Genomic DNA, 18,487 nt, shown 5'->3' with positions numbered 1-18,487 from the left:
TGTTATATAAAAGGCAATTGACATGCTCAAATGTGTGCGAATAAGATAAATTATAAAATAGTATGGTAGTTAAAAGAAAAATAAAATTTCATGCGTTCGGGCATGCCAAGTGGCTACTTAAGAGGAAAGTAAAATCTCATGCATAAGATAAAGAAAACTTGCTTTAAAAGAAAATAATGACCAGCGTCAGACCCACGCAAATTGGAGCGATACGGTGGGCCGATCCGGTAAATCCCATGGCGACATCCTCCTCTAAATATCGGTTGAAACTTGAAAAATTACAATTTTAAAAAAAAAGTAAAATAAATAAATAGAACATATATAAACCTAGTCACTCGGTCGCAGACTGTCCCAGCTCTCCTCTTCGTGCCTACCGTTTCTTCTTTGTTTGCAGTAAGTCCCTTCTCTGTTTCAGAGTCTTTTGAGTCTCTTTCGCGGGGGCGGTGATCAGGTGCGGCTGAGATGGATCCAGATTCGGTGGCCAAAGCATTCGTGGAGCATTACTATACGTTGTTCGACGCGAATCGCGGGGCCTTGGCGAATTTGTACCAAGAAGGTTCGATGTTGACCTTCGAAGGTCAGAAGATCCAAGGGTCACAAAACATCGTGGCCAAGCTCACAAGCCTCCCTTTCCAGCAGTGCCAGCACAGCATCACCACCGTCGATTGCCAGCCCTCTGGCCCAGCCGGCGGCATGCTCGTCTTCGTCAGCGGCAATCTCCAGCTCGCCGGTGAGCAGCATGCTCTCAAGTTCAGCCAGGTATATACTTGCTTTTCCGATTTCATGTCTTCTATTTATCTGCGGCGGTTTTAGGGTTTAAGTTGTGGCTGTTTGGCTGATCTGCTGCTAATCTATTGTGCGATCGTTGGTTCTGCTGGCTAGAATTAGAATTATGAATCTTTTAGGGTAAGATTGGAGGGGTTTTGGTCGGGGTTTTGGCCTCGATCTATTTAAAACTTTAGTGTGCATATACGATAGTGGAATTGCTATATTCGATTGACTGGTTTTGTTAGATTTATGAGGTGTTTTTCTGTATCGGATTTGATTTTTGTCGTGATTGGATCTATGAGTATTATTTCGCGCTTCTGTAAATTTTAGTTTCAGTCCGATTTGGCCGCATGTTATATGCAGGTTGTACTTACCGCGATACAGCATTTCTTATGCTGACAACTACCAAAGAAGGATGCTTGTGTGGATTTGAATATTTCTTACTTTGTTTCTTTTAGATTTTGTTCGATTTCTCCTGCTGACATATGTCAATTGTGAATATTATGCTCATTTTCAATACTTCAATAGAAGATTGAATTGCTTTGATAATCCTGTTTGCTATTAAATCAACCAGCGGTTTACTATACGGTCCACTTCTCTAGAAGGGAGAAACAAATTGAGGTTTTAGTGGATAATGTATGAATGTCTGCATAAAACTGCTGTTGTCTCTCTGTTGTGAAGGAATCCGCTATTGAAATCGTAGTTTCAATTTCATTGGGCCTAAATTATGGCAATAAGTCCACGAAATCTGGATGTTCTAATTTCACGTTATATAACTTTGTTTCATTGATTGTTAATCATTGGTCGGATGGATGTATGCCTATCCGTTCTCTCTTGCCTTTAATTGCTTTGTAGTTTGTATAACGATCTTGTATTACCTTTTTCTTTATGGCCACCACCTTTTTACAGGGGTCCTTAGACATCATGTAGAAGATAACAATTTGAAACTGATTGATTTGGTATTCGTTTCAACAGTGTTTGTTGTAAATCAGCTCAAAACTTGGGATGGTTTTACTTTACCCAAGGATGCTACTCAGCTGGATTCATTTTGTTTTCTGCTTTGGTCGTGATGTGTGATTGACTAGCTTTTCATGATTGTGTTGGTATATATGGTTGTTTAAAGTTGATTTGGCACGTTAATTTGGCTGCTTTTACTTCCACTCATATCAGGACTGACACGCCGCAAGAGAATTCCAGCATTAAGCATCTCTCTCCAGAAAATTTCATTATTGTAAAAAAGAAAATAGCCTTCTTGCCTACGCTATTGAGGAAAAACCTTATTGCTGACCCGAAGTGAAGTGATTTAAAAAGATTCTTCGTCTTCTCTCTCTCTCTCTCTCTCTCTCTCTCTCTCTTTGCCTCTCTCCCTCCCTCCTCCTTTGGCAAATGTAGTGCGTGTATGCTTGTGCCCAAAAGGACAAGAGCTCCATTCTTATTCTTCTTCTTGGCTTGCATGCCCTGTTTATAATTATAGCCATGGAGTTTCTATGAGTTCCATGTTTTACTAATTTAAGCTACCTGTCTCTTGAATTAACAATATAAGCTATGCCGAGCGCATATCATTATTTCTTTGCCTCATCAGGAGCTCAACAGTTTTTCACTTTTAGAAATCAGTACATGGGTACTGGTCCCTTTTTTTCAAAATTTTAGTAGGCTGTATATATCTCAGATAACTAATTAAACATCCAATTTCTTAAATTTGTTTTCAAATTTTTTTATGTTTAGGTTTATATAATCAACTCCTTCGTTAACTTATTCTAGACTCTGAGTGTTGACCGTCTTCCTTTGTTGAATCAAATTTATTCGTGATTTACCAATTATGTAGGCATTTGAGCATCATGATCTTTATTATTGTAATTCTTTGTTTCCATATGCAGTTGCTTTTACCTAATCATAGTTCTTTTTATGGTTTTCGTTTTCAGATGTTCCATTTGATGCCTACTCCACAGGGAAGCTTCTATGTGTTCAATGACATTTTCCGGTTGAACTATGCATGAAGACAAGATCATCGCTCACATTCAACAAAGAGTGGGAATATGTGTGCTCTCTTCCCTGCCTATTACTGTTTAGTTGTAGGGATCTCAAATGGAAAGTATGAACTTTCTTTTGGTTGGATGTTTAGTGTTCGTTGTGTTTTTTTCTGTCACCAGAATTTAGAGATTCTTATGATTGTTATTGGTTGAATTGGAAAGTTACATTGCTCTGGGTAATTGTCTAAAGGTATTGGAGGTTTGAAGATTGAAGAATGTTTCCTTGATCCAATTACTCTTTTGCCCCGTGTGTTCTGTGTGTGACGTGGCATTTAAACTAATCATATGATTTGTCTAGTGATCGGGCTGGTAATTCCACCTGATGGACATTCATAATGGATGAATCGATATGAATCGAATCGATTGGTCGGTGAGTGATAGTGAAGCTGTGGATGGAGTAAACAATCTTTTGTGTTCGTTTCCATAACTTTCAATCTTGCATTGAATCAAAAATCACAAGCACGGTTCAAAGAAGAGGCTTGTGCAAATACCGCCACTCCTACCTATTCTGCTTATTGACTATTTGCTGAATAAACTTTATCAAAGTAGCAATATTCACAGCTCTCCTCCCAAGAATCCCATGATTCAAAAATGTCAACCCATAAAATCGAAAGTCTCTTCTTCTTCACTCTTTAATATTGAATCTTTGAGCCAGAGCAGATGAAAGGCAAGCAATTTGCTCAATGCTGTTCACCAGTTAGACTCATATCTGGCAACTCCACGTGAGGGAACTCAGGAATTTTGAGACCAGGGAGAGGAGGAGCCTCTTTTTTGTGTTCTTCTAAGTCATTGCCTGCCCCTTTCCCTGTGAGCATGTCTCCAAAGTATTTAAACGGGTGGCTCAACCCATCTTTAAATTTCCAGAGAAGGGTCACCTCAGAGGCTTGCCAAGCAACAGTGAGCACAATCATGACGGAAAGAAGCCAGTGGGTGATCGTGTTCTGTCTCTTCACCTTGTTAAGTTCTTTGATTATCTCTTCTCTATCAATTTCCTCGGAGCCACCGTCATCTCCGTCTGCGTTGTCACCACCACTCTCTCTTTTCGGCTTCGATTGATCGCCATCTGCAGAGGAAGTTAACTCTCCCGGTTTCGTTAAAGCTTCGGGTTTCTGAAGCCGCTCGTTGCCTTTTAACGACTCTACCTGTCAATAATAGAATCCAACCAGTGGGCAAAAATATTAACAAGATTCATGAATTTTATTGCCAACCCTGCAGTATATATATATACTGCACAAGAAATTAAGAAATATATCGAAACAAGGCAAATAGAGTAGGTCAGAGCCGATTGTAAAAGGTCCGTGTTCGAATCCCTCCTGCCTCTCTCGTTCATAAAAAGGAAAAAGAAATCGGAAGTATGGTTCCTTTGTTTACATACATGCATGGCTTAATTAGAGAGAGAGAGAGAGAGAGAGTTGAGATGGGTGATTTACTAACCTGAGAGAGCAATCGGGAGAGGAGGAGGCAGTCGTCATCATCATCAGCTGAGGCATCTCTGTTTTTACTCTCCTCTAAGAGCCTCTTGATGGCCTCGTTAATCAGCTCCATGTTTTCATCTTTCGAATCCATGGCTGAGCTGTTGTTGGGTCACTCTGAGATCTCATACAACACAAAGAGAGAAGTCAAACTGAAAACAAAACAAAACAAAACCCCTCTCTCATCCCAGATTCTACTAACAAGCACCGAGTGCCAAGCTTGTCATGTCATCTTGGCATGACACGTAGCACTTGCACCTGACGTGGCGTAAAAGTATTGGCCTTTTGGCAATATGAATGGCTGATAGTTAGTCAGTGATAAGAACAGCTCTCTTTTATTTTTTTATTTTTTATTTATCTACGATCAGAATCTGGTCGGTCTACTGACTGATCAGAATCTGTACGCTAAACGAGGCCAACCATAATTAAACATCGACGATTACGACAAAAAGATTATTGTCGTCAGTTCATGGATCGGCACTCGGGTAGATGAGCCACCGCCGTGTATAATAATATCACAGTGACATCCATGAGACTAATAGGCGATTGTAGTAGAACAAACGAAAAACGACATTGACAACAACAATAACAGGAAGCATTAACAGCAACGATATAATATATATATATATATATATATATATATATATGAAAACTCATCAATCAACATCTCTTTACATCATTAACCAAGATCATTATGTACAAAATGAACCCATACTAACAACATACATCTACTATGTGATCAGTGAAATTTAGGTAAACCAAAGAGCAACATAAGTTACAAAAATTAGATGTTTGCTTCTAGGGAAACTGATACATATCAATGTCTTCTATATTGAATGTATCATCAAGGGAATTCGGTACGTCTGCTTCACCACTAGTGCCACCTAGTTCAGCCTGCAAGATTAAATTGAATAGACGTTTTACATGAGTTAATTCTAAGTCCATGGAATGTTGTTTCATCAAAATCTGTGACTTGCTTGCTTACCTTAGCTTGATGGTACCTCTCCAGCATGCGATGATACTGCTGGCGTGCCTCTGGAGACTCAACCATGGACAGCACCCGTGAGACAGCCTCGTCAATGGCTCCATCCACTTTCTGTTTGCGGAACACCTTGAGAATATCTTCATCTTCACTTTCTTCACTGGACTGTGTTTCATGCCGAAAACCACGCAAACCAACTCCTTTCCTTCGCCATCTTAGTACAATTTTGTCCAGGATTCCAACAGCCCAGCAAATTACCTTGTAGTGCTTCCTGACCTGATACCCTCTCACATGCGCCTGTCAAGAAAGAAAAGTATATAATCCATTTTAGTATATAGTATTTTACTAAGTAGAATAATTTCAACATCCTGAATTTATATCCAAGTGGTGCATTTGATTTAAAAAGAAAAAAAAAAACAAAGATGAGGGTTCCTTTTGACTCTCAATTCATCCATTATGCAACTTGATTCAACAATCGAGTAAGCTCTGCATATGGTAAATGCTTTGCACACAGCAAATCCTAACTTCAAAATATGTGGTGCAGGATGAATTAATGGTAAATCGATTCTGCAAAAAAACTGAGGTACCTGTATCTTTACAACTTTCTGGCGCAAGGCCAGGAAATCCTTGCGACCTTTCCAGCCTCGATATTTCTTCTGAATAGATACTGCAGCTGAATTGTAATCACGTGGGTTACGAAAGGCAAGCTTTGACATCGCTGAAAGCCCTTGAATGTCATCTGAACTGATACCATAATCATCTACACTAACACCAGCTTCTTTATGTTGTCGTTTTCTAAAAGAATGTGCTCGGAAAGCAGATTGTATGCGTGCCGCAGCCTGAGCTGCATTCCGGACAGCGGCCAAGGTGTTTTTAAGTGAGGCCTGATCCTCATTGCCCTGAAGGCTTCTGTTTGAGATGCTGTTTACAGTTATTTCTGCTTCAACCTCAGCGGAGCCTTTAGAAAGCTCACTTTCTTCCAGTGTAAGGGATGACAGATGGCTAGTTAATGAGACCTCTGAAAGATAGCCTGCAAGTCCCTTATGCCCACTGCTGGCTGCAATAGATGCCGGAGTTTTGCCAATTGGATCTTGGGAATTGGGATCCGTCACTGCTCCAGCTGATGCACCGGAAGCTATAAGTACAGCAACCATCTTTTCCCTGTTAAAATAAGAAAATTTGAATGATGCACCACAAGAGCTAGCCTATATGAGATTTTTTTGTCTTGGCTATTTCCTTGCTAATTTTGGATTGATGAAACAAGTATTTGAAATATGTAAGTGTAACCCTTTGTCCTAGTTTTGTTGAAATATTAACGTGTTATGCAAGTGAAATGAAACACATTCACTAAATATCCCAACAACCCATGTGTATCACTCCTTTGCTCTTTGGACAAGGAATAACCCCAAAGAAAAAAAGGAAAGCTTTATTACCTTCCAAAACGAGCGGCCCAATGCAGAGCAGTCCATCCATTTATGTCACGGAAATTAATATTGACTCCACAACTTAGTATTGAGTTTAAGGCCCACTCAAAGCCCAAACCAGCAACCATGTGTATTATCCCTTGCTCTTTCTTGGACAAGGAACAACCTGTCTGATCAAGTCCATGGGATCTGGAAGAAAGCCATTGCTGCAACTTGTCTTTCAAAAGCTCTTCCAAAAGCCAATATATGTTACTAGATGCACTTCCACTGCCGAGTAATAAAGCCTCAATGATACTATCCCATGAATCATCGTCAGCTTTCAATCTCCTCAGGGTCTCAGGTTCAACACTATCTCTGTTCTGCATTGATGAATCAGACATGAGCATTTGAACGAACCTGACAAGTAATAACAGCTCTTCAGCACTCTTGGTAGTTTCTGTTGGAGGCGAGTTATTAGTACCACTGCTGCCCTTAACTCGATACTCAAACTCTCTGACTTCACTGCAGGACACCCGGTTGCTTGAAGTAATGCAGATAGTCACCTTCCCAAAAAGGTGAGGAGGAGCTTCACAACAGAGTACACCGTCCTGAATGATCTGAGCAGGGACTTCAATGTCACCAAACATACAACTCCATGCAGAATCTGATGGATCGCACAGAAAAGAACCAACAATGATGACCTGCATCGAGCAACGTGGGCTTTAAGTTTAATCTTAAACTACAAAAAACAAAAGCTCCACAAAGAAATTTTTTTTTTTTGGGGAAAAACAAATCCAAGGGAGAATCTATCGTATTAGGACTTTGTTATAAGGTGGATACTCAACAGTTCTCTGCATTGTCACTTGGCCAAATTTTTTATTTTTTTTTTTAAAAAGAAGAAGTAAATATCACATTAAAAAAGAAAAAGACTGCTTGGCCTAAAATGCACACGAGAGTACCCATGAACATGACTGGTTTTAATTATTGTTTTTTATACTGATCAGATCATACGTTGATTGCAGCTTAAATCAAAATTGCAGTATTAACTCATTATTTTCTTACAGACAATGTAAGATCAACATTCCAAGTTGATTTTTGTAGAGTTCATTTTGCTCTGAGGGACCAATAATAAGTAAAGCATAGACAGGCTACCCTTACAAGACCAGGGTATTTGGTTTCTGAAACAGTTTAGATTAGACAGATTGTTGTACTGGATTATTGGTAATTTTGATATCTGGTCATCGAGATCTGGACTAATAACTCAAACTGTTAGTAGCATAAGAAGCACCTGGTGGAAAATATTCACTAGGGATAATCTGAAGTGACAGGGCTTTATTCAGTGATTTAGTTCAGGTTAACATATCCAACTTTTCCTTACTGATTTGTAGTATAATGATCATATGAAAAAAGGTGAAGCAGAGAATGAACTGTTAGATAAGGACTCCATTAAGGAGCAGAGACATGAAGATTGATTCAGGAATGCTCCAGAAAATTATAAAACAAGCACGGGGAACATCATGGGAGTACTACTTCCATATTAACCGAATGATTATTCTAAGGAGCATTACCAGACATAGTATGATGCGAAACATACCTTTGTGGCCTCAGTGGCATAACCCCATTCTGGAGATATTTCCCGAATTGTAAACTTTTGCTTTTGTGCAACAGTCAAACTGATATCTGAATCAAGAGTTCCAGTCTGGCCTTGCTCAAACAACGATGTATAATAGTCTGAATGTGTTCCCATCGCAGAGGAATATGGAGAAAGCTTGAAACTGTCAACTTCTTCAGGCAGTGACAAAGAAACTGATAACACGTGAAACTTGTCAGAGTCTGAAAAATATTAGTAGGTGCTAAAAGACGTGTTAAACCAATTTTCCTAATGAGAAAAGGAAATCATACAGTTTTTAACATTAGTTCCGTCTGAATTTAACCACTGACAATGCTCCTGACCTTCAGTTGGTCCACTCGTGAAAGAAGATGGCAACTTTTCCTGTTGCAATTAACATAAAGAGGTTAATGCCATCTCAGACACATGGGACCAAGCCATTCATAAAAGACATACAAAATTTAAGCAGCCAAATTCCATTAACAATCTCTAGGAATATATCTGAGTAAAAGTGTAATAAATGGGGACAAAAACAAAGAACAGTATGTAATTCTTGGTAATACTCACATTTGTGTCCAATCCGTATAAGCATTTCTCCTTGGGCTCTACAACTGATGAAGGCTTACATGAATCCAGAACCTCTTTCCAAGGTGCAGAGTCTTTGTTTCTATCTGCAAATTCCTGACCAATAAATTGACTATGTTCACCACTATTGTTTGTATTATTTTGCATCTGAACACGTCCACCATAGAACTGATCATGTACAACATATTCTGGTCCATGGAAGGCAGTAAACTGATCCTGATTGGTCATATCACTATGGTCTTCCAGGATATCCGAACCATTTGTATCATCCAAAAATTCATTGAACCTGTCCATGATATCTGAATTTGGATTATCATCGACAAATTCATTGAAGCTGTCCTCATTCAAACTTAACTGCTCCTCGAGCCGTCGCAAAGCTTGACCAACATCAAACTTAGCTGAACTATCTGACTCCCCAGTTCCATATAACTTATCTGGGTTCTCCCTTCCATTTTTCTTGATGGCTGCATCTGAATTAACTTCTACAGAACCTGGACTTGATAAATTCTGATAAGGTTCACGTAAATCACTAATCATGGAGACAGAGCCCCTATTTTGAGTAGTCTTAGAGCTCGGACTATGGCTGAAGGAAGAAGAGGATACTGGTGATTGTGCAAAAGATCCAGTACTGGACTTTCCCTGAAATGCAGCATTGCAAGCAGGGATGTCAATTCAAAACTAAAGCGACAGACCACAGGCTGCTTGTGCATCTTTGCTTTAAAAAAATTCTACACACGGTGTGAAGTAGTGAGATATGCTTGTTTATAATCAGGTCCTAAAGACTCACCTCACTAATTTCTCTATAATGCACAAGAACAATGTGCTCATATGCCCTGCCAAAAGGATGATAATAACTTGTCAAAAATCTTTTCCATATACGTTATTCCTAACATATGCTAAAGCCTAACCGATACGAATATAAATGGAGGGAAACAGCATGGAGTCTGCGATATGTTATGACAAAAACATAATCCTACTTTTATCTCAATGGAAGTTAGATGTAAATTAAATACATGTGGATATTAATTATGTCAAAATCAGACATTTTACAAAAAACTTAATTATATAAGGAAATGAACTCGATGATAATTATAAAGGTACTCACGGATCTAGCATCCAGTAGCTACGTCTCTGAAAATTTGGGTTGTTCTCTCCATGTGCGTAATAACAATTTAAAGTTTCAGCATTTCCGACCTAATCATGCATAAGAAATGTCATTACTCAAACTGCTATATAGGAATAAATTGACCTCAGTACTAACCCCATTAGCTTAGTGCGAAAACATAAACAGAGCAAAATAAAGTAGTAACTTTTTCATAATAGAAAAAAACTTCATCAAGCCACTGAACCATTCTAACAAATACCTTACTCATTTCATAACTACCCACAAAAAAAATAAAAATAAAATAAAAATTTACTGTTCAGTGCAATAAGGAAGGACCTTTTTCACAAAAGAAAGCATTTAGGATAACAGAATAGACTGCTTCAACAAACCTTAAGTCGTTCATGTGCTTCGCCAACGGTTCTTCCATCCTTCTTTTTACGCCAATGGTGCCCGTCTCTACGGAAGAACCGAAGGACCCTCTTGTTAAAAAGAAACAAAGATCCACCTGTTACAAAACCACAAAAAGGTAGGGCATATGAATTTATACGCAGTGGATGTAACAACAAGGATAGGGATACCAATATGCCATTCTAATACAATACCAAAAGGAGACTTACTACTAGGCTGTTGAGGGGGCTCTGAGGCGAGCTTGAACTTTTCATGGTTCTGTAATATGTAGAGCACTTCCGCAGGCTTCAGCCAACGGGTTTGAGCTTCTTGAAGCAAATCATTAATATTATACCCTGAGAACACACGCATAATAGTACACATGTCAAACAGTTTCCAATTGACAACTTATAATGGCCATGAACCATAGTTTACAAAGGCTGTGATTGCAACATAGCACAGGCTTTGTATAAGATCATAGAATCCGAGGAAAACAGAAATGTCAGACATTAAGACCCAATCTAAAACAAAAATGAAATTATTTGCAGCAGGATAGACTTAAAACTGACGTTCCAAATTAAATTAACTACAAGATAAACCAAAAACAGCCGAATCACATTTGAACCGTTACTTCATTTCATGCAGAAAGAAATTAACCAAGACAAAGTGCAAATTTTGATGGTTGTAAACAATCCCTAATTAAAAAAACCAGTCAACAGGTCCAAATGCCCTGATTATAAACATGAAGGGGGTCAGAAAATTTTCCAAATCTATCTATATAAACAGTGCATTTTCAGACTCAAATTCAACCCAAAAACTAGTAATTTTGTAATTTTCTTTTCTTTCTGACTATAAGAGAACAAGCTCGCGATCCTACGTACCTGATTGCATCATATTCAGTGATTGTCGAAAAATCAAAACTTGACCACGAACTGCAGAAAAAGCGTTTGACTTGTGCTCATTTGCGTCGACGAGGGCGACACTTCACTCAAATCTACAAGAAGCAAATTAAATAGTTGAGCTTCGGAAAGGGACGAAATCCGGGTCCGGCTGACGGTTAAATATGCCTGAACCGGATCACAGGTGAGCCCGTTGTTCGCCGAGTGTAAGGCTGGAGCTTGGAGCTTCGGCTTCGAAAGCAAAATAATCGACAGAGACAGCGCGACCAAGACCAAGTGTATTGTAAACGAAACGACCCCAAGGAGGTCCAGGACGAGGGGTGGGGGGGAGAAAAGAAGGAGCGAATTACTATCCTGTGCTACCTGCCTCCACGAAGCTTCGTGCTCCGATGACGTGGCAAAAACTAATTGGCCAGCTGAAAATCTTGCCATTGCTTCAAAGTTAGAAACTTCACGGTACGGGTCGTGAGTCGTGAGTGCCTATGTCTAGACCGCTGATGGTGTACTTACCTAGTATGATGGACAGACCAGAACAACCGCGGCATATACCGCGAAGCAGAGGAATAGATGGGTAGGTAGGGACAGCGTTCCTTCCTACTGCGGAAGGGAGGGTTGTTTTCGTCATTTAACATAGTAGTACAAAGATAGGTGACAGCAATTTCAGCTGCGTTAATTATTTTTTATTTTTTATTTTTTATTTTTTATTTTTTATTTTTTATTTGTCACGAGATATTTTTAATTGATAAAATAAAAAACGTGGAAAAGATGCCGTGCTCGCATATTCCTCTTCTGAGTTTCGTTCGTTGAGAGTGAGTGCATAAAATATCCCCCACATTTTTCATTTGTTTTGTGTGTGTGGTGGACTGAAATGTCCCCCACGGCACATATTTTGACTGAGAATGAAAGAGCATAGGGAAGCAAGCGAGCAGCCAAGAGACGGAGAAAGAGGTTATGGATATAAAGAAGTGGAGTTGTAACTTTTATGTTGTGGTTGGGATGAAATTGTGAGGCGGCTGCCTTTGGATGGTTTTGGATATTGGTTGAGATAAGCATACATGCATTTCATTCCATTTGTTTTGTATCGATGGAGACTTGTTTTAGTGGTACATATTCATCTTTTTAATTGATGTACAAAATATTAGCCATTTAGGTTAGAGCTCTTCCAAATGGGAGGAAAAGGAAAATACTTATCTTCTTATTTGGTAAGTAGAAAGTTCTATATTCATACTAACAGCAGTGTGATATGCGTGCACAAGTTTTTCTCTTTATATTTTTGATGAATTATTTTTGTATATGTATTAAACTGTAATTCACAAAAATAATGAATATCTCCTTACAGATAAAGAGGCAAATAATATATATCGGGAAGAAAAATGGGTTTATTTTGCTGCGATTTTGACATTTGCAAAATGACATACCAACAACCAAGTGGTGGTCCAATTGAATCATGCTACAACACTTTAACCCAAAATAAGAAAATGAAAAGACATGATAACAAAATATTATTATAAGGTAGCATTATCATGGAGAGTCTTGAGAATCAGAAGAGGTCAATTTGTCGACCGGTCACAAATTGACTTTCTGTGATCGGGTTTATCCTAGGGGTGGTTGCGGTTCGGTAACCGCGAATTTTTACTCAAACCGCAAACCGACCGACTATTTGCGGTTTGGTGATTTTTGAAACCGCAAACCGACCGCATTTTGCGGTTTACCGCATTGCGGTAAACTGCAAAAATGGGGTCGGTTACCGCGAATTTGAGGTTTAAAACCGCAAATTCTCAAGCATTCACAAAAATATAAATTTACAACCTAAATAAATAAATACACAACCTCAATTTCTCAAGCATATATAAATTCACAATCGATTCCAATTCTCAAGCATTCACAACCTAAGATAATTAAAGTTACAATTCCAAACATTCCAATTAAAGTTAAACTTTTCAAGCATTCCAATTCCAAATCCTTTAAATTTACAAACCAAAAGCAAAATGAATTAAAGTTACAACCAAAAAGAAAAATCCAATTCACAGTTAATTAAAGTTACAAACTAAAAGGAAAAATGCAATACACCAATGTTACAAACTCAAGTGTTGGTGGTGAGTGGATTTGAAGAACCCCTTTGTGTTGTTTGAGCACCAATGCTATCTACAAATAAAACAACATAGTTTAGTACATTTTATTATAAGAAGAAGCATAAATAACATTAGCATAAATAAACTAATTACTTACAAGTTGTCATATCTTCCATTTCCTTGTAGAATTCAACCTCATCATCTGTTGGTTCCTTGTAAAAGGAAAATTCGTCCGCTCTAAGCCAATCACTAGTACACACTAATGCCTCTACCATTTTAGGATGCAAAGAGCTTCTAAAAGGATCCACAATCCTCTTGCCTAGGCTAAAAACATTTTCACTAGCAACCGTAGAACTTGGAATTGCAAAGATATCCTTGGCAACTTGTGAAAGAATAGGATATCTTGTTTGGTTCCCTTTCCACCAATTCAAGATAAGAGAAGGGTTTACAATTTTACTTAATGATTCATAGAGTATAGCCGTGCGGCTATACTTTGCGGTTTGCGGTAACCGCAAATTTTGAAAATCAAATACCGCAACCGCAACCGTAAATGCGGTTCGGTTCTTAATACCGCAATTGCGGTTCGGTTTACCGCGATTGCGGTTTTATTGCGGTAAAATATCGGTTGGTTTTTGCGATTTTTCGGTTTTTCGATTTAAAATGCCACCCCTAGTTTATCCTGTGCAAATGAAAACCGTTGGCTCTGGTACTAGGTAGCATTTCCATGGTGACAACTGGTCAAATGCAAGTGGTACTTGTTGAACGAAAAAATTTCACAAAAGCAGTTAGCTAAGAATTTGACTTGGGCTAGAATTGAATTTGTTTTGTCCCTGCAATCTTATCAAGAAAAACATATAAAAATAAAATAGATGTATTTCAGTGGTTTTGAAACACCAAGAGATAAGTATCTCGGTTGAGAAGTGGTCATCAGCTTGAATTCAAACTCATCATAAGATAGCCTCTATAAGAGGCATGACACGAGGGGAGGAGAGGAGGACAGCAGGAGGACAGAAAAAGAGCAGAAAGGAGAACAGTCATAGCAAGAAGAAAAATTAGCAAGCAGACTTGAGAAAGGAAAGAGCCATTTCAAGGTAAAAAGATTAGTTCCATGGCACAATTTTCTGATTTCTTGCTTGAGATTTCAGGTTCCATTCAACTCAAGGGTTCCTGGCCATGATGATTTCTATCATCATAAAAAGGTCCACAGAGATTCTTGGCTATGATGATTTCAATCATCATAAACAAAGTTAAGACTCTCTCCAAGGCTTGGCTCAGCTCAAATAACTCCAGCGATGTCTTCAGACATCCAGCCCACAATCAACATGAAGGATTGTCTTCTATGATGATTTCAATCATCATTCCAACAGGCAGCTCTGATCAAGTGCTTTCGAGGATTTGTCCAACCTCCAATTCAACAGTAATTCGTGTGGATTGATTGTCATGGCAGGCAAACCACCGAAACAATCAAAAACTCATGCACAACTCTCTTGAAAAGGCGTAGAGGAAATCCTAGAGTTCTCTAGGTTCCTCTCATTGTTGTGCCACAAAAGCCAAAGCTCGTTCAATGACGTTCGTTACGAGACGGACAACAAACAAAAAAAATAAATCAAACTGAAAGAATCAAAGATTAAGAAAAAGAGGAAGAAGGGTTTTTGCTATGAGAAAGCACCGACCCACCGACCCAAGCTGATGGGAATTTGTCGCTCTGCTGAAGATAAAACAACAGTTAAAGCATAGAGAAAACTACTGGTTATGAACTCACCATGTGCAAAGCAAGAGGTTTCTTTTGTGCTCTTTGTATGTAGCTGGCGATGAGCAAGGAGAAACAAAGTGGAACTCCACTTCCTGCCAATTATCTCTTTGGTTATTAACCTTGGGATGTTACAGCAAAAGACAACAAGGGGCTTTGGTTCTTTTGGCTCCACGTCACTTGCAAAGGAAAATCCTAAAGTCACCCAATTGACAAGAATGTCTTTTGTTGCTGTTGTTTTTGCTGCCTATGCAAAATCTATGTTAGTTCAATGAAAAAAATAAATGAATAAAGAACTAAAGGAAGGCAGGGGGTTGCCACGTGAAACCTCAGGAGGGGAAGAAACAATTTGTTTCTTCTTTTGATGATGCAGCAGGCAGCCTGTACGAACTAGTTTAGAACAACAACAAAATATCAAGCGCTATCGTTTTAATTGCTGGTGCTCTCAAGTTGTGGTGCACATATACCTTTTTAAAAGAAATCCTTGTGGACTAATCCTATTCGGAAAAGGTTCTTCTTGTGCTTCTTGTCTTCAAATCCAACAAGGAATAATATGACTTATCCATGCTTTATTGGGAGAAGGATTTTTATCCTTGGGTGTCTTGATAAAATAAAAAGACACTTGTTAATGGCACCAAGCTGTGAGGGGACCAACTGGAGCAAAGCAAGGCCTTTGGTTGACTATGTTTTGCTGAACGTAAACAGAAGAAAATAGAAGCTCGAGGAGATGCCAAATGGGAGCCTTGATAAGCGGTTGTACTCTCAAAATTCTCTGAATATTTTACAGAGGCTGAACGTAATGCAATACTTATTGTGCATTGTGATATGAAGCCAAGCCATACATTACCAATTTTGCTGTGGGCCTATGGGTAATGACAAGTTATTAGCACATTTGTCTTCCTCTGCCAAAAGGGTAACATGGCATTGTTTAGAGCCTCTCATCACGCTCTGTGTTCCCATATGAAAAAATATCTGCCATTCTTTTATTTCAAGAGGGACCACATTATTTTGTTATGGGAAAATGATGGAATTTAGACAGGCACAAGTCATGGCTACTCTCTTACTTTCTCCGGCAATCCAAAAAGTTGGCACTTAGCCAAACAGAATGACTCAAGCGGCATGGGAGCTAAATTTGATAACCGGGGAAACAATAACTAGTCAGTGACGAAGAAAGCATAAAAGCTCAAGGCAAAACAGAAGTGCCTCACGCTTTGCTTACAAGTCCACTTAAAAAGGACCAATGATTTGCTCCAAGTTTTTATCCTCAACTGTCATTGTGAAAGTCCTACTTGGACCAAGACTCATGAAGTCTTTCAAGTCCCTCACATCACTTTTGGTGACTGCAACAAATGAAAACAAAGTGTCCAGGCACTTGTGCTCTTTTGTATTCCAAGGGACGAAGACATGAGTTCACTACTTGCAGTACCAAGCTATGCAAGCAAGTGCACAAAAGTGTCAGCAAGGGTTCACGAGAACTAAATCAATTGACGGTCAAGAAGGCTCAATAAAATGCTTACGGCATTCGGGTCTATCTACCTCAATTCTCAAATGCAAGATGGCTACCAAACATGCCCACAAAATCTCAACAAGAAATATAGGAATCAATCACTGTGGCAAAGAAGCTATTCAGAAAGGAGTGTCAAGCGACTCAACCATACTGTGTCGAAGACTCCATTCCAAATAAATGATTGGTCGTGCTATGAGCATTGAGCTCACTCTCAAAAGATACCAAAGGAGCATCAATATAGATTAACAGGCTTATCAACCACAATAGCCCATTAATCTCAAATCCTCCAAATCATGCATGTATACAAATGCAAATGTCAATTGTAGAGAATTAGTGGGTTCATCAAAATTGCTCATTATTTTTCTTGGACATTGGAAAAAAGAAAAAGGGTACAAAACCATCCAATATTTCCCATGGGTCATCTACCCATGCAAATTTCATTGAGATTAAATTCAAATCTCTTAAACACAAATTCTCAATTAGTGGGCCACACTTACCCATTAATTTTTAATTTTTTCCATAGGTCATCTACCTATGGAAACCTCCAAATTGTCCCAAAGACACAAATTCTCAATTAGTGGGCCACACTTACCCATTAATTTCTAAATTTTGGAACTACGTCGGTTTGATCCCGTCAAGGGTACGTAGGCAGTCTAACATCCCAATAGACGCAACCGCAATCAAATTTAAATATCTGGTTTATCTTAACCAAATTTTGCCAAAACACTTTCCCAAACGCAATTGTCAATGTTTAGGAAAAATTAATGGGATAATTAAAATTACTCATTATTTTTCTTGGACATTGACAACAACGAAAGTGGTACAAAACCATCCAATTTTCCATGGGTCATCTACCCATGAAAACTCTAATGATATTAAATCCAAGTCTCTCAAACAGAAATTCTCAATTAGTGGGCCACACTTACCCGTTAATTTCCAAATTCCGAACTACGTTGGTTTGATCCCTTTAAAAGGGTACGTAGGCAATCTAGAGATTCAATCTAGGTGCAACCATCCCAAATGCAATTCCATATCGAATCCCTGGTTTATTCAGCTAAATTCACTCAAACACTTCTCAATACAATTCAAATCAAATTTCCCTCACAATGAGTCATTTATTCATTGCGATTCTTTGACTACGAGTGGCTTGATTCCCGCAAGGGATACGTAGGCATCCTGAGGTTGGACTTGGGAGCAGTTGCAAAGTCAAACACACACGTTCTATTTCTTTATGATGGAATCAAAGGGTGTTCCCTTGAAGCAAGGGATTGTAATTAAGAGACTTGCGTCTCGAATGGGTCGAACCTAAAATAATAAAACCCCGTTATTTAATTAGTGGTGGTGAAATTATATTAGGGGGATCACATTTTCCTTCAACAGTACTTATTAAAAGGAAGAAGAAAAAATAAAATAAAATCCCATAATTATGACCAGAAGCTGGTGTCCACTCCGTACAGAAACTATTGGGACACCATAGTCTATAATGTATTAGTTGGTGTTCAAAGTGGCTAGCTGCTAGCTCTAGGGTAGTTTCCATTATCAAATAATAAGCTCCTTTTTTTTTATTTATCGCTTTTTGGTTAAGATAGAGTTAGGCCCAGTCTGGGATTGCTGTTATTTTTAAAAAAAATTGATTATGCTGTGCTTTGAAAATAATTAGCTGTAAAGTAAAGCAGCTCCATGTTTAGGAAATAATATTTTTAAAGTGTTGTTAGTACAAAAAGCAGTGTCAAAACCGTTTGATAAATTTTAATATAAAATTGTTGTAACTATGAATAATGACTAAAAATAGACATGATGTTAAAAGTGTTATGTACTAAATCATGTGGTGGTAGTGGCAGTGATGGAGTGGAGACAGTGGTGGTGATGACAGTGGAGTTTGGTGATTGTGGTAGTGGTGGTGGGTGGGGGAATGGCG

General features: G+C 38.6%; 3 protein-coding genes across 5 annotated transcripts; 1 reads left to right on the top strand and 2 right to left on the bottom strand.

Annotated features, from left to right (window-relative positions):
- LOC18790037 (nuclear transport factor 2) lies at window positions 181-3,030 on the top strand. The gene is made up of 2 exons (XM_007223366.2): window positions 181-759; window positions 2,691-3,030. The coding sequence occupies exons 1-2, from the start codon at window positions 463-465 to the stop codon at window positions 2,763-2,765; spliced, it is 372 nt and encodes a 123-aa protein (XP_007223428.1). The 5' UTR covers window positions 181-462; the 3' UTR covers window positions 2,766-3,030.
- LOC18791813 lies at window positions 3,174-4,479 on the bottom strand. Its single transcript, XM_020553978.1, has 2 exons — window positions 4,233-4,479; window positions 3,174-3,940 (listed from the first exon to the last, which is right to left on the bottom strand). The coding sequence occupies exons 1-2, from the start codon at window positions 4,362-4,364 to the stop codon at window positions 3,479-3,481; spliced, it is 594 nt and encodes a 197-aa protein (XP_020409567.1). The 5' UTR covers window positions 4,365-4,479; the 3' UTR covers window positions 3,174-3,478.
- LOC18791273 (calmodulin-binding transcription activator 4) lies at window positions 4,915-11,752 on the bottom strand. 3 transcript variants are annotated; one of them, XM_020553976.1, is made up of 13 exons: window positions 11,409-11,752; window positions 11,223-11,335; window positions 10,572-10,697; window positions 10,344-10,459; window positions 9,955-10,043; window positions 9,637-9,682; window positions 8,832-9,488; window positions 8,558-8,648; window positions 8,250-8,461; window positions 6,686-7,356; window positions 5,840-6,413; window positions 5,256-5,549; window positions 4,915-5,164 (listed from the first exon to the last, which is right to left on the bottom strand). In XM_020553976.1, the coding sequence occupies exons 2-13, from the start codon at window positions 11,233-11,235 to the stop codon at window positions 5,069-5,071; spliced, it is 2,985 nt and encodes a 994-aa protein (XP_020409565.1). In that variant the 5' UTR covers window positions 11,236-11,335; window positions 11,409-11,752; the 3' UTR covers window positions 4,915-5,068. The 3 variants fall into 3 exon arrangements, with proteins under 3 accessions (XP_020409565.1, XP_020409566.1, XP_020409564.1); XM_020553977.1 differs by having other exon boundaries at window positions 8,609-8,648; window positions 11,223-11,559; XM_020553975.1 differs by having other exon boundaries at window positions 11,223-11,558.

The sequence above is a fragment of the Prunus persica genome, chromosome G1 (assembly GCF_000346465.2).
Source record: "Prunus persica cultivar Lovell chromosome G1, Prunus_persica_NCBIv2, whole genome shotgun sequence".
Lineage (NCBI taxonomy): Eukaryota > Viridiplantae > Streptophyta > Magnoliopsida > Rosales > Rosaceae > Prunus > Prunus persica.
This window is presented reverse-complemented; position numbering and strand designations above follow the sequence as displayed.

What these genes read in the sequence shown, in the direction of transcription:
- LOC18790037 (XM_007223366.2), top strand. Translation starts at nt 463, where the DNA reads ATGGATCCAGATTCGGTGGCCAAAGCATTCGTGGAGCATTACTATACG. An exon ending in ATGCTCTCAAGTTCAGCCAG is followed by an intron (nt 760 to 2,690) that starts GTATATACTTGC and finishes TTTCGTTTTCAG; the next exon opens with ATGTTCCATTTGATGCCTAC.
- LOC18791813 (XM_020553978.1), bottom strand. Translation starts at nt 4,364, where the DNA reads ATGGATTCGAAAGATGAAAACATGGAGCTGATTAACGAGGCCATCAAG. An exon ending in TCTCCCGATTGCTCTCTCAG is followed by an intron (nt 3,941 to 4,232) that starts GTTAGTAAATCA and finishes TATTATTGACAG; the next exon opens with GTAGAGTCGTTAAAAGGCAA.
- LOC18791273 (XM_020553976.1), bottom strand. An exon ending in TATACGGATTGGACACAAAT is followed by an intron (nt 8,649 to 8,831) that starts GTGAGTATTACC and finishes TAATTGCAACAG; the next exon opens with GAAAAGTTGCCATCTTCTTT. An exon ending in CGGAACTAATGTTAAAAACT is followed by an intron (nt 8,462 to 8,557) that starts GTATGATTTCCT and finishes ACGTGTTATCAG; the next exon opens with TTTCTTTGTCACTGCCTGAA.